The 18,121-nt window shown below is 39.8% G+C and overlaps 1 protein-coding gene across 15 annotated transcripts in view; it reads right to left on the bottom strand.

The window, feature by feature from the left end:
- Nucleotides 1-18,121, bottom strand: part of NCOR1 (nuclear receptor corepressor 1) — a 218,119-nt gene that overhangs the window by 42,249 nt on the left and 157,749 nt on the right. For 9 of the 15 annotated variants that reach the window (XM_060203136.1, XM_060203140.1, XM_060203137.1 and 6 more), the window contains 6 exons: nucleotides 17,693-17,866; nucleotides 16,556-16,716; nucleotides 12,593-12,713; nucleotides 12,393-12,494; nucleotides 11,646-11,746; nucleotides 8,767-8,935 (listed from right to left, as the gene is read on the bottom strand). In XM_060203136.1, coding sequence (XP_060059119.1) covers nucleotides 8,767-8,935; nucleotides 11,646-11,746; nucleotides 12,393-12,494; nucleotides 12,593-12,713; nucleotides 16,556-16,716; nucleotides 17,693-17,866 — 828 coding nt within the window. The remainder of the gene's footprint in view (nucleotides 1-8,766; nucleotides 8,936-11,645; nucleotides 11,747-12,392; nucleotides 12,495-12,592; nucleotides 12,714-16,555; nucleotides 16,717-17,692; nucleotides 17,867-18,121) is intronic. The other 6 variants (XM_060203145.1, XM_060203151.1, XM_060203147.1 and 3 more) reach the window with 1 other exon arrangement.

Below are 18,121 nucleotides of genomic sequence, written 5' to 3'. Positions count from 1 at the left end.
TTGAAGGATAAATAAAAGTAAACTCAAGGGAAGAAAAAGAAACTGAGAGTACAAAGACCCCGAGGCAAGAGTATGCACTCTTTAGGGCCAGGTGGTGGTGCACCTGATTATGTGCACAGACTACAGTGCACAAGGACCCAAGTTCAAGCCCCTGGTCCCCACCTGCAGGGGGAAAGCTTCACGAGTGGTGAAGTAGGGCTGCAAGTGTCTGTCACTCTCCCTCTCAACCTCCCCTCTCAGTTTCACTCTATCTTTATCCAATAATAAGTGCAAAAAGGGGAGTCGGGCTATAGCGCAGCGGGTTAAGTGCACGTGGCACAAAGCGCTACGACTAGCGTAAGGAAGGATCCTGGTTGGAGCCCCGGCTCCCCACCTGCAGGGGCGTTGCTTCACAGGCAGTGAAGCAGGTCTGCAGGTGTCTATCTTTCTCTCCCCCTCTCTGTCTTCCCCTCCTCTCTCCATTTCTCTCTGTCCTATCCAACAACGACGACATCAGTAACAACAACAACAAAGCAACAAGGGCAACAAAAGGGAAAATAAATAAATAAATATTAAAAAAAAAATAAGTGCAAAAAGTTTGAAAATAAATAAATGCACTCTCACCAGGAACTATGTACATGGCCACTCTAGACCCTATTACAGGGAAGCAGTGGGGAAAAGAGGGGTGCAAGGGTCTACAGAAAAGAATGGAAAGAGCAATCTGAAGAGATAAGCTGGAAGCAAATTCTGGAGGGCAAAGTAAGGGGTCTATACTTAAGGCAATGAAAAATCAGGCAGAATCAATATGGTGTAACTTTGAATCCAGGTAGGACTGAATGCGAGGACACTGGTGAGAGACAGTGTTGGCAGACAGGAATACAGAGAAATGGATGTCAAAGATGACAGACATCTGGCTTGGGCAGTGTACATTAATTTCTTCCACAGAAACAAAATGTCAATCAATATATGCCAGGAGCCATTTCTCTGCTTTATAGATGATAAGCTTTGAGACAACGGAACCCCTCAAGACAAATGTTAATTCCCCCCTGGGCAGGCCATTTCCCCTTAGGTAAACCATTTATCAGTAATCAAGTGAGTCAACACAAGTGAGTCAACACACAGTTTGGTTCCTGCCATTTGTTGCAAGGAACATTCCTCTTTGAAGTTTGCTCCCCCTTCCCCTCCTCCAGCATTCCCTCTCCTTCCCCAAAGCCTTATAATGCCTGTATTCTCAATAAAATTTAGAGCTTGATCAGAAACTTGACTTGCTCTCGTTCTTCGCGTCTCTTGTCCCTATCATTTCAGGTTTCATTGGGTTCCTAGCCCCTGTTCACCGCCCTGCTGGTCGGGGCATTCTGGCGCCCGGAACATGGGGCGAAGAAGCCTTCTGGACCTAGAAACTCCGCTGATAGAGAGGGTAGGCCTACCCGAATTCACCGAGTCACCGCAGCCCGAGGGGGGTAACGCAAATACTCGCAGAGATCGCCACGGAAATACCCGCCCGTGAGACGCATCTGGAGGAGAGTGTTCACAGCGGCTGAGGTAAGCAATACCATGGGACATGAATTCAGCAAACTATTTATTCATTAAAGGACTCAAGGAGTCACTCAAGACACAAAGAAATAGGGTTAAAAAAAAAATTAAAGAAGTTTTTAGATTATATTGGAAATATTTGCCCCTGGTTCCCCCAGGAAGGCACTATAGATAAAAAGCGTTGGAGGAGAATTGGTGACTGTCTTAATGATCACTATCAGTCTTTTGGTCCTGAACGTGTACCTGTTTCTGCCTTTTGTTACTGGAATTTAATTAATGATATCTTAAAAATCTATAATAATCACCCTGATATTAAAAACCTTATTACAGAGGGTGAAAATGTCCTCCGGCAACTTTCTAGTCCACCATCCAGGACAAAGTCCCCATCCCCATTCCCTTCTGTGATTATTGATCTTGATCCCCCAGTACCCAGTCAAAATAAAAGCCTCCCAGCACCAGATGAAAGTAAAAGCCCTGTTTCCCTCCCTACAGGTCCCTCCTCACTTACTAAAGTTCCCTTTATTGACCCTCCTATTGCTAATTCACATGAGAATGAAACCCAGCGTTCTTCCCCCCCCCCCCCCCCCCGCCTCTATCCAGTTTTACAAAACCCCCCTCTCCTGAAGCACTTCCCGCAGAGAATGAGGCTTTGCTAGAAAAAGAGGCTGCCAGATACTACAATCCCGATTGGTGTCCTCCTCCCTTTAATTCCCCTCCCTATATCCGTGCTCCCACTCTCCAGCCTGACCCTCTCCTTGACAATCCCTCTGTCAGGTGGGCACTCTCAGGAGTCCTTCCAGGAATTTCCACCCTCCGCAAGGTCCTTGCTGACCGGAGAGAGCAGCTTCAATTAATGAAAGAAATAGCTGCAGTTACAGAAGAGCTTACATTTTTAGCCTCACCAAAAAACCTAAACCCAATCCCTAAAACTAAAACTAAAACTAAACCATCCAAATCAAACCCGGTTTTGGCTTTCCCTGTTACTCGGAGCCAGGCTCAAACTGGCTAGCCCTAACCCCTATGCTCTTCCTTGTCCAGACTGCCTCCCTACACCAGCGCCCCTCCGTTTTGTGCTCCGGTCCTTGACTTGGCCAATAATACTGATTAGACCACTTTCTTTAAAACTGTAAAATGTACCTTAGCCCAGAAAAAAAAAAAAAAAAAAATTCAAAAATTTTTCTCTGCGCGGAGGCTGTAAACTAAGCCTGCCTGTTCCGCCCTCGCAGCCAATCATGACACAGAGCCCCTGCGCCACAGATTGGCAAAAAATTCAGTCAATCATTCCCCTAAGGCACAAAGGCCCCTCCTTGGGGGGGGGGGGGTAGCGAATCTGTGAGTTAGGAATCCAAAAATCCAAAGCGGTTTTTCAAAGGGAAAATTTTCCTTTCACCAAGAATGTATGTTTTAAGTCTGTGCTAACCTTGTTTTCATTAATGTGTGTTAACCCCTAAGTAACTAAAGTTTTTTTTAAGTTTTAAATAAGATTTAGTTAAGCTAAATGTGGTTTTAAAGATCCAGACTCATAGAGTTGGAACACCTTTACCAGAGTAAAATATAGGACAGTTTCGTCCTTCTGATAGCTAATATCAGCATCAATTCATTAGTTAAAAAGATTTTCTGAGATATCTAGGCATGGTAAAATGCCTCTGTAGTCTCTCTCACTCTTGTGAAAATTGTAGATATTACCAGCACCTCAATATCAACTGCCACTGTTTGTTAATTTAATTCCATGCTTGAACTGACTTTCTAATAACCCAGTCAGTGTAGAGCAGTGGCCTTGCCAGGAAAAAAAGGGTTAAACGTGCTATTCCTGGCCTGATAAAAAAAAAAAATTATCCAACAGATGTGATTCAACAAAATTATTTAGTGTAAAATGGTCATCTGAAATAAATGTTAACAGTAAAAAATTATTTTAACATTTCAGCTATAAGGTTTATGTTAGCTTTTTAAGTTACCTATCTAAATCAAAGTGAAAGATCAATTAAGTTGTGTACCCACCCTTGTTCATAACTGCCCTAAGGGTGTGATAGCTTTGTGATAAACAAAGGTCCTTAACAAACAAAGTTTAACATTTTACTTAAAATTGTTTAAGTGATTTCAAAAAAAAAAAAAAAAAAAACTTTTAAAATACTTTCTCAACTAAACAGGCAAAACTGGCTTGGGTTAGTAAAAGATAACACAATAGTTATGTTAATTATTTACATGCCAGAGGCTCTTGAGCTGGTTTTCCTCTTTATATCTTTCTGCTTTTAAAAATTATCTGGTTTGTTTTAAGACAGTGCCAGAGGTTTATTCTTGATAAATTAAGGTAATACATTGTGTTTTTGGCCTGATAGAAGATTTGTTTTGGCAAATCCTGATTTAACAAAATTAATATTTTGAACATTTAAACTATGAGGTTTTATTTTAGCCTTTTAAGTTGCCATATTAGAGTTCTAAGGAACAAAATCTATTAAGAGTTTTATATCTATACTTACTCATGATAGCCTTGTGATGAGTAAAGATCTTAGTAAACTAAAGGTATAATAGTGTACTTAAACTGTCTAATCAGTTTAAAATAATGCTAAAAAATGGTAAATATTTTATCATGTCAACACATTAGGTATTGACTTTCTATAACATATTGGTATATTCTAATAAAGAGCCTTCTAAAATCATATTAAAAAAAAGTCAATTCTAACCATTAGATCATCAATTAACTTGGTACAAGTTCTCTCCCTAAGTAAATAATTATAGGTACATCTGCACATGAAGAACTGACTGCTCATATGGTAAGATTTAAAACTAAACATTTCTAATTTTTTATGTATGGGTGTGTGATGACTCCTAAAGTCACTCATATCCTAAAATTTTTCTCATTTTTTTAACAAGCCTCTTAAAATTTTAACACTTGACCTGCCATAGTGAGAGCACTTTACTGGCTCCTGCATTATTTAATTAAGATCTTGCTATTCAGACTTTTAAGATTCATCTCCATTGATGAAAGCCAATGCTCTCTGACAGATTGATGTAATTCACCTGCCCATGTTTAGTAAACAAAAAAAAAAAAAACTTTTTCTCTCAGTTGATATTTTTTCTAAATGTATGTGGGCTACAGCTCAAACAAAAAAAAACTAAAACCCTTAAGCTTAATTAATAATAATAATAAAAAAGGTAATGCACCCTCCAGTATTCAGTTAGCTAAAGTGTCAATGAAGTAACATACTAAATCTTTTTAATATTTACAAAAATTCAAATTATCCATTTATTATATCTCATTGACAAAGCCACACACTTTTCCAGTCATAGAGACATATTCTTTTTCTCCTTTTTCAACACTGGATGTCCATGTTTGTTTTCCTTTTATTATGGTGGATGACATTGCTCTTGCAAAATCCACAGAGTCCCTGTTGGCAAGTCCTTACCACAAAGGACGCCATGGCAGTACATACTCCAGCTAACCTCACCAGCTTATCCAAGTCTTCTCTTTCTGCTGACCTACCACTGCTGACTTCATCTTTGCATGCTTATTGACTGCTCACTTTTCTCAAAATATTCCTCAATGTTCAAGGAACCTCACCTTGACTTCTAATGTGTATGCACCTCCTCTGTGTTTTGGTAAACACCATCCTATATTTTCATGTCAATTCTTCTCTACCTGGTCCTTGCCTCCTAGTTTTGCTTGTTCCACAGCTGACCAGAAGAAAATTTCATCAGTTGGGGCTGACCAGAAGACCAGACGTGCTGTGTTTCTTCCCCTGGACATCACATCCACTGACTGCTTCCCTTAGACTTGCTGGTGGCACGCTAGGACACTCTATATATTCCTCCCATAAATTTTCTGACAAATTACAACAGGTTATAGACTCCACCACAAATAGTCTTGAGTCACTACAGAGCCCCTTATGAGACCCTTATTAGTCTTTTGTTAATGATTACCTTAAGGACCCTTTATTTTTAATAAGATTACTGATTTTATAAAACAGCAGATTGACTCCTTGGCATTAAAACCTTTGCAAATACATTATCACAGACTTGATTTGGCTGACAGAGGCCTGGCTGAACCTGAGGATGCCAGACCCCCTTTTCGGATGGCATAAAACTCAGAATTATGCATGGAGACATCCAACCTTGGCAGGGCAAGGACACCAGTAAGGGGTGTAAGGCAAAGCACTGCAGGGGGAGGACCCTATTGTCCGCCTCTGAGTCCCCCGTGAAGCAAGCCTGATTTGCATGGAGGTTGGTATCAGCAACAAAAATTGTTTCCCTAGAAACTGTGGCTCTGCCTCCCCTCCCCAAAAAGTCACCAAGAGCCTTATAAGATGCGGGAAGGTTGGTTTTGCACCCAACCTGTGGGAGGATTCAGGTCAATACTTCCCTCCTCTGGTTAAGCCCACCAAACCTGCTGTCAGGGTCTCTGCTCCTCACCCACATTGCCTGCCTCAATTTTAAAATTATAACAAAGGGAGGATATGCCAGGAGCCATTTCTCTGCTTTATAGATGATAAGCTTTGAGACAACGGAACCCCTCAAGACAAATGTTAATTCCCCCCTGGGCAGGCCATTTCCCCTTAGGTAAACCATTTATCAGTAATCAAGTGAGTCAACACAAGTGAGTCAACACACAGTTTGGTTCCTGCCATTTATTGCAAGGAACATTCCTCTTTGAAGTTTGCTCCCCCTTCCCCTCCTCCAGCATTCCCTCTCCTTCCCCAAAGCCTTATAATGCCTGTATTCTCAATAAAATTTAGAGCTTGATCAGAAACTTGACTTGCTCTCGTTCTTCGCGTCTCTTGTCCCTATCATTTCAGGTTTCATTGGGTTCCTAGCCCCTGTTCACCGCCCTGCTGGTCGGGGCAAATATATACTAGAAATACTAAGACAGGAAAGGAGGCAGCTGAGAGGTAGCTCAGTGGGTGGTAAAGCACGTCATGAGACTGTGAGGTCCCACTTTAAATATCAAAAACTGATGTTACAGCAGTGCTCTGGTGTCTCTCTCATTTAAAAAATATAATAATAGTAATAATAATAATAAATCTTGGAGAAAAAAGAGAAGGAAGATAAGAAAGTTATATTTTTCTTTTTTATATTTTATTTATTCCCTTTTGTTGCCCTTTCTTTTTTTTTATTGCTGTAGTTATTATTGTTGTTACTGATGCCATTTGTTGTTGGATAGGACAGAGAGAAATGGAGAGAGGAGGGGAAGACAGAGAGGGGGAGAGAAAGACAGATGCCTGCAGACATGCTTCACCGCTTGTGAAGTAACTCCTCTGCAGGGGGGGGGGGGGCGAGGCTTGAACTGGGATCCTTAATGCCAGTTGTTATGCATTGCGCCACCTGCGCTTAACCCACTGCACTACTGTTCGACTTCCAAGTTATGTATTTTTCAACAAACTCAAGGCTGACTTTTTCAGATAAATATATAGGCCAGAGTACCAAAGTTTCATTCAGTATGGTGGGGGTCAGGCTCAAACATAGTTGATGTCCATGGCAAAGAAGTCACAGGTGAGCTATATTGTCACCCCCAGATTTATTGATTTTTATTATATTACGAGGGAGAATGAAAAAGGAGAAGGAAAGAAAGACCAGAGCACTGACCAACTCTGACTGGAGGTACAGGGGATAAAACTTGCAACATCTGGAGTCTTAGACATGTACATTGGGACTCTGACAGGCTGAGGTATCTCCCTGGCCATATTTCTTTATATTTAAAAGAAAGGTGATATTTCTTTATATTTAAAAGAAAGGCAATACATCGCAAATGACTACTCTGATTTTTTAAAATGTTACAAATGAAGACAGTCCATAACTCAGCTTTTATACTAGTTATGTCATTCTTACAGTACTGGGGAATACTTATCATGTTGGAATACGAAACTATATTCACATGACAACTATTTTGGAAATCATTATTCCACACCCAATAAAGTATAAAATAGTAATACATGGAAAACATGGCTTAAAACATCTAAAGAGTGGTCCGGAGGTAGTGCAGTAGATAAAGGATTGGACTCTCAAGCACGAGGTCCTGAGTTTGATCCCCGGCAGCACATGTACCAAAGTGATGTCTGATTCTTTCTCTCTGTCTCCTCCTATCTTTCTCATAAATAAATAAAATCTTTAAAACATATATAAATAAGGGAGCCGAGCAGTAGCACAGTGGGTTAAGCGCAGGTGGTGCAAAGTGCAAGGACTGGTGAAAGGATTCAGGTTCCAGGACCAGCTCCCCAACCTGCAGGGGAATCGATTCACGAGCGGTGAAGCAGGTCTGCAGGTGTCTATCTTTCTCTCCCCCTCTCTTTCTTCCCCTCCCCTCTCCATTTCTCTCTGTCCTATCCAACAATGACGACATCAATAACTAGAACTGTGAGGTTAGAGAAAAGCCCCGAATATTGAGAACAGCCGTTAACCCGAAACCAACTGTTCCTTGTTCCATGTAAATATTTCCACCTGTACCCACCCTGTGATAACTATAAAAAGGTGGGATGAAAAATGATCAGGGTCTCAGACTCTCCCCTTGCATGGAAGGGTGTCAGTGGCCCAAGCTTAAGCTTGCTAATAAAGGCTCTTGCTATTACATGTGATTCTGGTCTTCTTTGCATGAAATCGGGACTCGAACCTCGGGGCATAACAGAACAATAAAAAAACAAGGCAACAAAAGGAAATAAATGAATAAATATAGTCACATAAAATATATATAAATATATATATGTAAAATCTAAAAAACATGTCTATACAAAGACATTAAAAATATTTATTTTTAAGAAGAAATTAAATTTAATATTCTTTCTAGGGTTTCCAGACTATATTATTTACTCCTTAATTCTTAGTTCTATAAAATAAATTCCTTAAAAACAAAACCATTTATATTAAAGTCAAAAATATATATTTTCCTAGTTCAAATCAACTGGCTACAGTTGATGGTGTTATAACTAACACTTATAAGACAATAATCATGGATCTGGACTGTTAGTCACCCTTCCTTCCTTTCTTAGGAGTCTTAGCTTCAGCAGGTATGACTTTACCATTCCAGGTCAATGTTCCATTCAGACTGGAGACTGAGGGTGAGGAGAGGGGGAGTAAGATAAATCACAGCACTAAAACTTTCCTCTATGCAACAGTACTTTCAGCTTGGGGCTGGAACCTGGACTATGTATGTGGCAAGAAACATGCCTTGCCCAGTGATTGAGCTCTCTCTTAGGCCCCAGAATCAGTGTTTTTAACTATACATTACCATATTGGCTTTAATACAACACACACACACACACTACTTACTATCATATGACAAAATGTGTCCACTTTTTCCTTCATAAATAACATGGCCTTTGGATGCAGCTTCCTCTCTGCCTTTCTCAGGACTGCTTTCTTCAATGGGCATTCTAGAAATGGATCCCTTCACCAATGCTTCAGTTGGTATACCAGCCTGGGACAAAGCAGGGGTACCCTGCCATCAAACCAAACACAAAAACCAGAAAAGTCATTACAGTTTATGAGGAAATGCAAGATATAAAGAAAATGGTACCTACCAGATTATGGCTCAGATAAATCCCTATCTAGGAAAGAAAAGCACATGAAACATTCAATTTTCATAGACATAAAAAAAAGTCCTGTGCTTCTGTACTTGAATGCTGCGATATAAAACTTCTTAAAATACTAATAGGTGTATGAACTGAATCATCATTATTTTGAAAAATTTCATTATTATTATTATTTTTACCAGAGCGTTGCTCAGCTCTGGTTTATGGTAGTGCAGGGGATTAAACATGGGACTTTGGAGCCTCAGGCATGAGGGTATCTTTGCATATAATTATCGTGCTATCTACCCCCGCCCTGAATCATCTTAACCATCTTAGAGTTAGATCTCTATAAAGGCACTTAACTTTCAGGAAAAAATGTTTGTCTTAAGACTTAAATTCATACAAGTGCTAACAAAAATTTTCAAATTTTCTAATAAAAATCAGACAACAAATTCAGTTTTAAATCTCAAGTATCACAACTTTCTCTCTATATTGTGGTAAGAAGAAAATAGAACTTTTTAAAAAAGTTCATTAGTGATTTAATATTGATTTAAAAAATTACAGGATAGGGAGGAGGTAGATAGCAAAGTGACTATGCAAAGTGACTCTCATGCCTGAGACTCCCAGGTTCAATCCCCTGCACCACCATAAACCAGAGCTGAACAGTGCTCCAGTACAAAAAAAAAAAAAAAAATACAGGATAACAGGCATACAACTCCACACTGTTCCTACCATCAGAGTTCTGAATCAAAAACAGAACTTTCAACAACTGAAACTGTCTGCTACACTGACCTCTAGTTATCCATAAAAGGAGCCAAGAAAAACTCAGCTTCCTCCATTTTGTGATATGGATTCAGTTTGGGTCATATCACATAGCACAACCGGTAGAGTACACACATTACCATGTTCAAACCATAGGTCCCCTGCAGTGCTGAAGTTTCATGACTATTGAAGTAGTGCTTTCTCTCCCTCTTTCTCCCCTTTCCCTCTCAATTTCTTTTCTTTTAACTTTTTATTGTATTTATTTATTTATTGGATAGAGACAGCCAGAAATCAAGAGGGAAGGGAGTGACACAGAGGGACCTGCAACATTGCTTCACTTACTTGCAAAGCTTTCCACCTGCAGGTGGGGACTGGGGGAATCAAACCCAGGTCATTGCACATTGTTAGCAGGGTCATCTCTCCACTAGAACAGAATCAGGAAATCTGGGGTGGGACCTTCAGTAAATCTGGTTCTGTGTCTATCACTATTACAGGTGACACTGATGTTGCTGGTCTGGGGACTACACTTTGACAGCCACTAAGCCAAGGAATAGAAACAAAACAAGGAAAAGGAACAGCAGAAAAGTTGGGACATGCATAAAGCACAAAAACAAAAGATTCTGATTTCCCATAATAGAATCCTTTTTCTTCCAGATCTACATTAATTAAAAGGCTATCATCTTAAATTCAAACTAAAGTTCACATCTGAAGAAACAAGACACTTTAGTAATTAAATTGGCAATCTAGCCTAAAATTGGAAGTACTTGATTTTTTGCAGCTTTTGTCAAAACCATCCTCCACCTGTAAAGTTTGCAGTTATATTTACATGTTGAAATTGCAGGCTGTCCTTTTCACAAGGAGAAAAAGCAAGCATATAATGCACAATGATTTTCTCATTTTTATTAAGTTTAGCACACATTTCAGACTAGGGTGATGGTGCAGGGACAGCACACAGTACTTCCATGGAAGAGGTTCCAGATTTAATTCCCAAAACTGGCAATAGTCAGGAAGCTATGTGGTACTTTGTTGAAAGGAAGGAAAGTAGGAAGGGATGATGGAAGGAAGGAGTAGAAGAAGAAAAAAAATAGAGAGAAAGAAAAGGAAAGGAAAAGAGTTGTTTTTTCTTCTACTCTGCAAGTAACTGAGCATTTCAAATAAACCACAGTATAGAATAATATAGTCAAACTGGTCATAATAATGTCTTTCTGCAGACACTTTATGGACTTCAGGTTTATTGTCACTAAGGCCCAGTTCCATAACTGGTAGCAATTTAGCCACAAAATAGTATTTAAAAAAATATTTATTTACTTTTTATTTTTCATTTTATTTATTTTTTACATCCAGAGTTATGGCTGCGGCTCGGTGCCGGCACTATGAATCCACTGCCCCTGGAGGCTATTTTTTCCCTTTTGTTTCCCTTGTTGTTTATCATTGATGTCATTATTATTGTTGTTATTGCTGTCATATTTGTTGGATAGGACAGAGAAATCGAGAAAGGAGAGGAAGACAGAGATGGGGAGAGAGATATATACCTGCAGACCTACTTTACCACTTGTGAAGCGACCCCCGTACAGATGGGGAGTTGGGGGCTTGAACCAAGATCCTTAGGCTGGTGCTTGCGTTTCGTGCCATGTGCACTTAACCTGCTGTGTTACTGCCCACCCCCACTTTTAATATTTTTTACCAGAGTCCTGCTCAACTTTGGCTTATGTTGGTGTGGGGGATTGAACCTGGAACTTCAGAGCCTCAGGCATGAGAGTCTCTTTGCATAACCATTATACTATCTACCCCACTACAAAATAGTATTTCTGGAATAATCAGTGTATATTTTTCTCAGTAGCTACTGCTCAGTATATAGGGATAATTACAACTTACCTGAGTGATTGAACCCCGCAGTGAGGGGATACTTTCCACTGAAATTTTGCTGGTTGGAGTTCCTCGAGTTATACTACCTTCTTGAATAGCTCCTGTGGTGCCTAAATAAAAACATTATCATTATCAGAACAAACTCCATACTCTGAAAAAAATATAAAAGTAATAATGATAATAATAAAATAACTCTAGTTGGGGAGAGGGCAAACTTCATGAAAAGAACAGTATTTCATTGACTTAATACTACACTTATTAATGCAGGCTGGTAAAAATGGAATTTCAAAATTTTAGATAAATTTTTTTTTACATAAACAAAATGTTAGGCAGGGTGAGAGGGGTTAATCAGAGTACACATTTGACCAAGCAGGACTCACAGGCCACCACATGGGAACACATGTACAGGGATGTACAGGGGAAGCTTCACAAATGGTGATGCAATGCTGTAGCCTCTCTCTTTGCCCCCTTTCTCTGACTTCACCAAACAAGCCAAAAAAAAAAAAAAAAAAAAAAGAAGAAGAAAGAAAAGAGAAAAAGAAGAGAAAAGAAAAAGAGTAAGTCTGTCAGGAATAACTGAATCATGCAGGTGGAAAACCCTAATGATAACTCTGGTGGGGAAAGTAGTAATGATAACCACTATTATTACTATTTAAAAGCTCTAATCTGAGCCTTTAGTAGAACATACTAGTAGACTTCATAAAAAATTTTAGGATGAAAGTTTAATCTATCTGTAAAAGAGCTTTTTATTTTTACCTCTGACCACACCCTCATGTTGGGCCCTGACCAATAGACCTTCAGGCTGTGAGTTTTGACTTCGAGGAGAAAATTCTTCCTGCTTGATGTAGGGCACAGAAACTATGAATCAAAACAAAATGACAAGATGACATCAAGTGCTGAATTCCTGACTATGCTGCTTGAAAGGCAGATACATTCTGAGCTGTTTACTCACTGACCTGATTTGGAAGGCTCCTGTTGCCGTGGCAGTCCAAGTGATATAGATCCCACCGAGGGCTTTGCTGTTTCTGGAGTGTAGGAAGCCTGATTATGAGAAGTCAAATAAGTGCCAGGTGTTCCCTAAAAATAATTTTAAAAAACTAAAATAAAATTGTCTTTCACAACCCCAACCATAAAGTTAATGTTAACATTTCTATTTATAAAAATGTACATGTTTCACATTGCAAATTAAGAATATATATTTGGTTCAAAAATTTGAGGGAACAAGATATGTCTTTTAAAATTACCACAAAATACATGGAGGTAAAATATTTGCTCGTGTATTTATTATTAATAAGAGGGAAAGGGTAGGGAAGAGAGAACCAGAGCATCATTCTAACATAATGCAGTGCCACAGATTGAACCCAGGACCTCATAAAATTGAGTATTCTACCAGTATTCTCCTGGGCCACTACAGCATTTACTGTTTGCAAATTACATTAATAAAACATTTAACAAGGGGATGGGTGGTGATGCATCTGGTTGAGTGCACGTTACAGTACGCAAAGACCCGGGTTTGAGCCCCCAGTCCCCACCTGCAGGGGGGAAGCTTTGTGAGTGGTGAAACAGTGTTGCAGGTGTCTCTCTGTCTCTGTCTCTAACACCCCCTCCCCTCTCAATTTCTGGCTATCTATATAATAAATAAATAAAGATAACTTAAAAAATAAATAAAACATTTAACAATATAATCAAAATTGTTAAACAGTATAACTACTGTTGTGAACAACATCTGTTCCTCTTAAAAATGCTATGGGGGGAGTCAGGCAATAGCACAGCGGGTTATGTGCAGGTGGTTCAAAGCACAATGACCAGTGTAAGGATCCCGGTTCAAGCCCCCGGCTCCCCACCTGCAGGGGAGTTGCTTCACAGGTGGTGAAGCAGGTCTGCAGGTGTCTTTCTCTCCCTGTCTTCCCCTCCTCTTTCCATTTCTCTCTGTCCTATATAAATAGGATGACATCAACAATAATAACTATAACAACAACAACAAAAACAAGGGCAATAAAAGGGAAAATAAATAAAAATTAAAAAATGCTATGTATTATGCACAACAGCCAAAATATGGAAGTAGCCTAAATGTCCCTCAACATATGACTGGATAAAGAAATTATAGAGCATACACATTACAATAAAACATACATATTACCATGCACAAGAACCTGGGTTCAAACCCCCAAACCCCACCTGCAGGGCTGAAGCTTCATGAGCAGTGAAGCAATGTTGCAGCTGTCTGTCTTTCTCTCTCCCTCTAACCCTGCCTTTCCCTACCAATTTCCTGGCTCTGTACAATAAATAATAAGATCAACAAGAAAACAAGTCTTTAAATAAATAGAAGCAATAAGTGAATGCTACAGCATATAAATCAAGATTAACAGAAACAATAATAAACTAAGAAACCAGCGCAAATCTTACTGTGTGAGTCTCAGCACAACATCAAGCCTTATGAACAGTACAGATTAGGGTGACTCTATGGATGGTAAAACAGTGCTGTGGTATTTGTTGTTTGTCTAACATCTCCTTCTTCCCTTCAACAAAAACAACAAAAGCCTAGAGAATTAGACTTAGGTGACCCCCTTCCCCACCACACACAGCCATGCTAGAACACAGACTTGTACAGAAGAAGACTGAGGTTCAATTGGGCTTCACAAATGCTCAATATGACCAAGAGACCAAATACTTTTTATTTTTATTGCTTCCAGGGTTATCGCTGGGACTCTGTGCCTGCACGACGAATTCACTGCTCCCAGTGGCTATTTTTTTCCTTTTGTTGCCCTTATTGTTTACCTTTTTTTAAAATTTTTATTATTTTTTAATATTTATTTATTTATTCCTTTTTGTTGCCCTTGTTGTTTTATTGTTGTAGTTATTATTGTTGTTGATGTCATCGTTGTTGGATAGGACAGAGAGAAATGGAGAGAGAAGGGGAAGACAGAGAGGGGGAGAGTAAGATAGACACCTACAGACCTGCTTCACCACCTGTGAAGTGACTCCCCTGCAGGTGGGAAGCCGGGGGCTCGAACCGGTATCGTTATGCTGGCCCTTGCACTTTGCGCCACCTGCACTTAACCCACTGCACTACCACTAGACTCCCCCTTATTGTTTATCATTGTTGCTATTATTGTTGTTGTTATTACTGTCGTTATTGGATAGGACAGAGAGAAATCGAGAGAGAAGAAAGAGATGGAGAGAGAAAGATAAGACACCTGCAGACATGCTTGACCACCTGTGAAATGACCCCCCTCCATGTGGGGAGTTAGGGGCTCGAACCAGGATCCTTACCCCATCCTTGCACTTCGTGCCATGTGCACTTAACCTGCTGTGCCACTGCCCAGCCCTCAAGAAAGTACTCTAATATACACACTTAATAGGAAATTTTTATGCATAATATATAGAACTTCTACAAGTTAATGACGAAGAGAGTCCATAAATACCGAGTCACTTGAGAGTCAGATGTACAAAGGGCAAATAAGAATATGAAAATTTCATATACATGTTATACATGTTACAAAACGCAAGGACGCACCCAGGTTTGAGCCCCAGCCCACACCTACAAGAGGAAAAGCTTTGCAAATGGTGAAGCAGTGTTACAGGTGTCTCTCTGTCGGTCCCCTTCTCTATCATCCTCATCTTTCTCCATTTCTGATTGTCTCTATCCAATAAATAAATAAAGATAATAAAGAAAATGTTCAACCTTACCTATTAATAAGTTAAGAAAACCTCAATGAAATGTTATTATACACCCAACATTATGAAAAAGAAAATTAAAAGGACTGATGACAGCGCAAAAGTTTCCACTAAGGAAAAGTATAATATATACAAATGGCAAGCAATTGTACTCTCAGAGAATTACATATGAAAACAAAAACATATGCTTACACAAAGCCTTACACAAAGAATTTTCAGGGCTGGGCAGCATTGCACTCAGTTGAGCACACACGTTACCAGGCAGAAAGAAGTAGGATCAAGCCTTATGACTAGTGAGGCAGTACTGCAAATCTCTTTTTTTCATAATTTTTTTATCTTTATTTATTTGATAGAGACAGCCAGAAATTGAGAGCAAGGGGGATAGAATGAAACAGAGAAAAAGACACCTGCAGCACTGCTTTACCACTTGTGAAGCTTTCCCCCTACAGGTGGGGACCAGGGGGCTTGAGCCTGTGTCTTTGCGCACTGTAATGTGTGCACTCAACCAGGTGTACCTGGCCCCCAAATGTCTCTCTCTTTTTTATGTTTATTTACATGGTCCCCCCTTGTCCTTGTTGTTTATCATCATTGTTGTAATTGCTATCATTGCTGGATAGGACAGAGAGAAGTGGAGAGAGGAGGGGGAGAGAAAGACAGACACCTGCAGATCCGCTTCACCACCTGTGAAGTGACCGGGTTCCTTACACTGGTCCTTGTGTTTCACACCATGTGCACTTAACCTGCTGTACCACTGCCTGGCTCCTCCAAATGTCTCTCTTTCTAACCTTTTCTCTAATTTTTTTTTTCTGTCCTATCAAATAAAAGGGGAAAAAGGAGGGTCAGAGGTAGATAGCATAATGGTGATGCAAAGAGAAAGTCCAGGTTCAATCACCCAGACTACCATTAGCAAGAGAAGAGCAGTGCTTTCATGAAAGCTGGGCAGGAGCCACTGAAAACAGTGGATTCATCATGGAATTTTTTTTGTGTGCAGGGACAGCTCTGGTTTATGCAGTATGGGCTTCTAATCTAGGATGGACTTCATGTATATAAGCCCAGAACTCTACTGCTAGCTCTCTCACTGGTATGATGGAAATGTTCCATAACTTTCCAGGGGTTTGGTCAATGGTTATTACAAGAAAACTGGCTAAAACAAACCAGACTGATCAGACCATATTGGAACACACACACACACACACACACACATACAGAGGAGAAAAATTACAGGAAAGAGAAGCTTTTACCTGTGAGATGGAGCCTCCCAGTATAAAAGATGGTTTTTCTGTAGCCACTGCGGTTTTAGATGATGGGATGAGAGGAGGAGGCGGCCTAGTGGGTCGAGTCGTTGGAAGCCGAACCCCTTCAGGGAGATTAGTTATCACTTGATGTGGAGCAGGCTGGAGGACTTTTAAAAGGAAGGAAACAATAGTTTAAAACAGTCCACTTCTCAGTTTACAATCACTTCTAAATTTTTAAATCACAAATTGAATTATAAGTGTAAGATGAAGCAGAGGGTGAACATTTCTATTTTAAATCTCTTTCACTTGAACTAAACCTGTCTGAATATTCAGATCACAAATGACTATTGTGTGGTTGAAATATTCATTCCCTGTCAGCCCAGAGTTATCAAGCTGATATTCATTTCCTTTTTATATTTATTTATTTTCCCTTGTTTTTTATTGTTGTTATAGTTATTATTGTTGTTGTTATTGATGGTGTCGTTGTTGGATAGGACGGAGAGAAATGGAGAGAGGAAGGGAAGAGAGAGAGGTGGGAGAGAAAGATAGATACCTACTTCAGCGCCTGTGAAGCGACTCCCCTGTAGGTGGGGAGCCAGGGGCACCTGCACTTAACCCACTGTGCTACCACCCAACTCCAATTGATATTAATTTTCAATAATCTCTGCTTAGCATATGCAAATGGAAATCCTGAATAGTTTTTTTTTTCTTTCTATTACTCTCATCTCACAATGGAGCTGAGAAAAAAAAAGGTGTTTCACAGCTGATATTACAATGTGAGAGCATAAGCAAGACTGACAACTGGTTAGATGCCCTCTTTGCAGCTTGAGTAAATTGAAAATAACTTATAGACACTTGGATTTCAAGAGTTGGGAAGGAAATCTTGAATTTTACAAAATATATAAATTCTCGTAAAAGAATAGGTAGCCAATGTCACAGTACACACACACACACACACACACACACACCTCCCAGTGAATCTCCACTGAATCCAACTGTTGATGGGATGCAGAAAACCAAGACATTATTTTGAAATAGAAAAGCATGTCTTGGAAGAGCAGTTCATTCATGAGGCAAAACCACCCATGTCTAACATCTGTAGGTGAATGGCCAGCAGCCACTGGACAGAGGAGGAATATTTACCTGGAGGGACACTATAGCGGGCTGCACTCATATCAGGCTGTGGAGCGGCTTTACTGACTTCTCTTGGTGAGAGCCTACACGGTGAGGCTGACCTTGCTGCAGTATTGTGCATCTGTGCTTCCTGTTCTAGAGCACGTTTGACCTCAGCATAAGGCATATAGGCGACTGATTTTCCTATGGAAGTTAAAGTTATCAAAATAAGGGAAGAATCCCAAATTAAAATAGTAGTAGGACCAAGCCCACACTATCCAGGGGCAGATCCAACTAGATACTAATATCAAATTCCAAAATTCTTGGTTGGGGGGGGATCCTCCCCACAGAGGTTAAGAAATCCTATAAAGCTAAATCTTTTCTGTATGCATCATTACTGAGACTTAATAAAGTTCTGAAAATTTCAGAAAAATTACTATTTTTCCTTTAAAGGACAAA

The sequence above is a fragment of the Erinaceus europaeus genome, chromosome 12, assembly GCF_950295315.1.
Source record: "Erinaceus europaeus chromosome 12, mEriEur2.1, whole genome shotgun sequence".
NCBI classification, from domain to species: Eukaryota; Metazoa; Chordata; class Mammalia; order Eulipotyphla; family Erinaceidae; genus Erinaceus; species Erinaceus europaeus.
The sequence above is the reverse complement of the archived record's forward strand: the minus strand, read 5'-3'. Positions and strand labels throughout refer to the sequence as shown.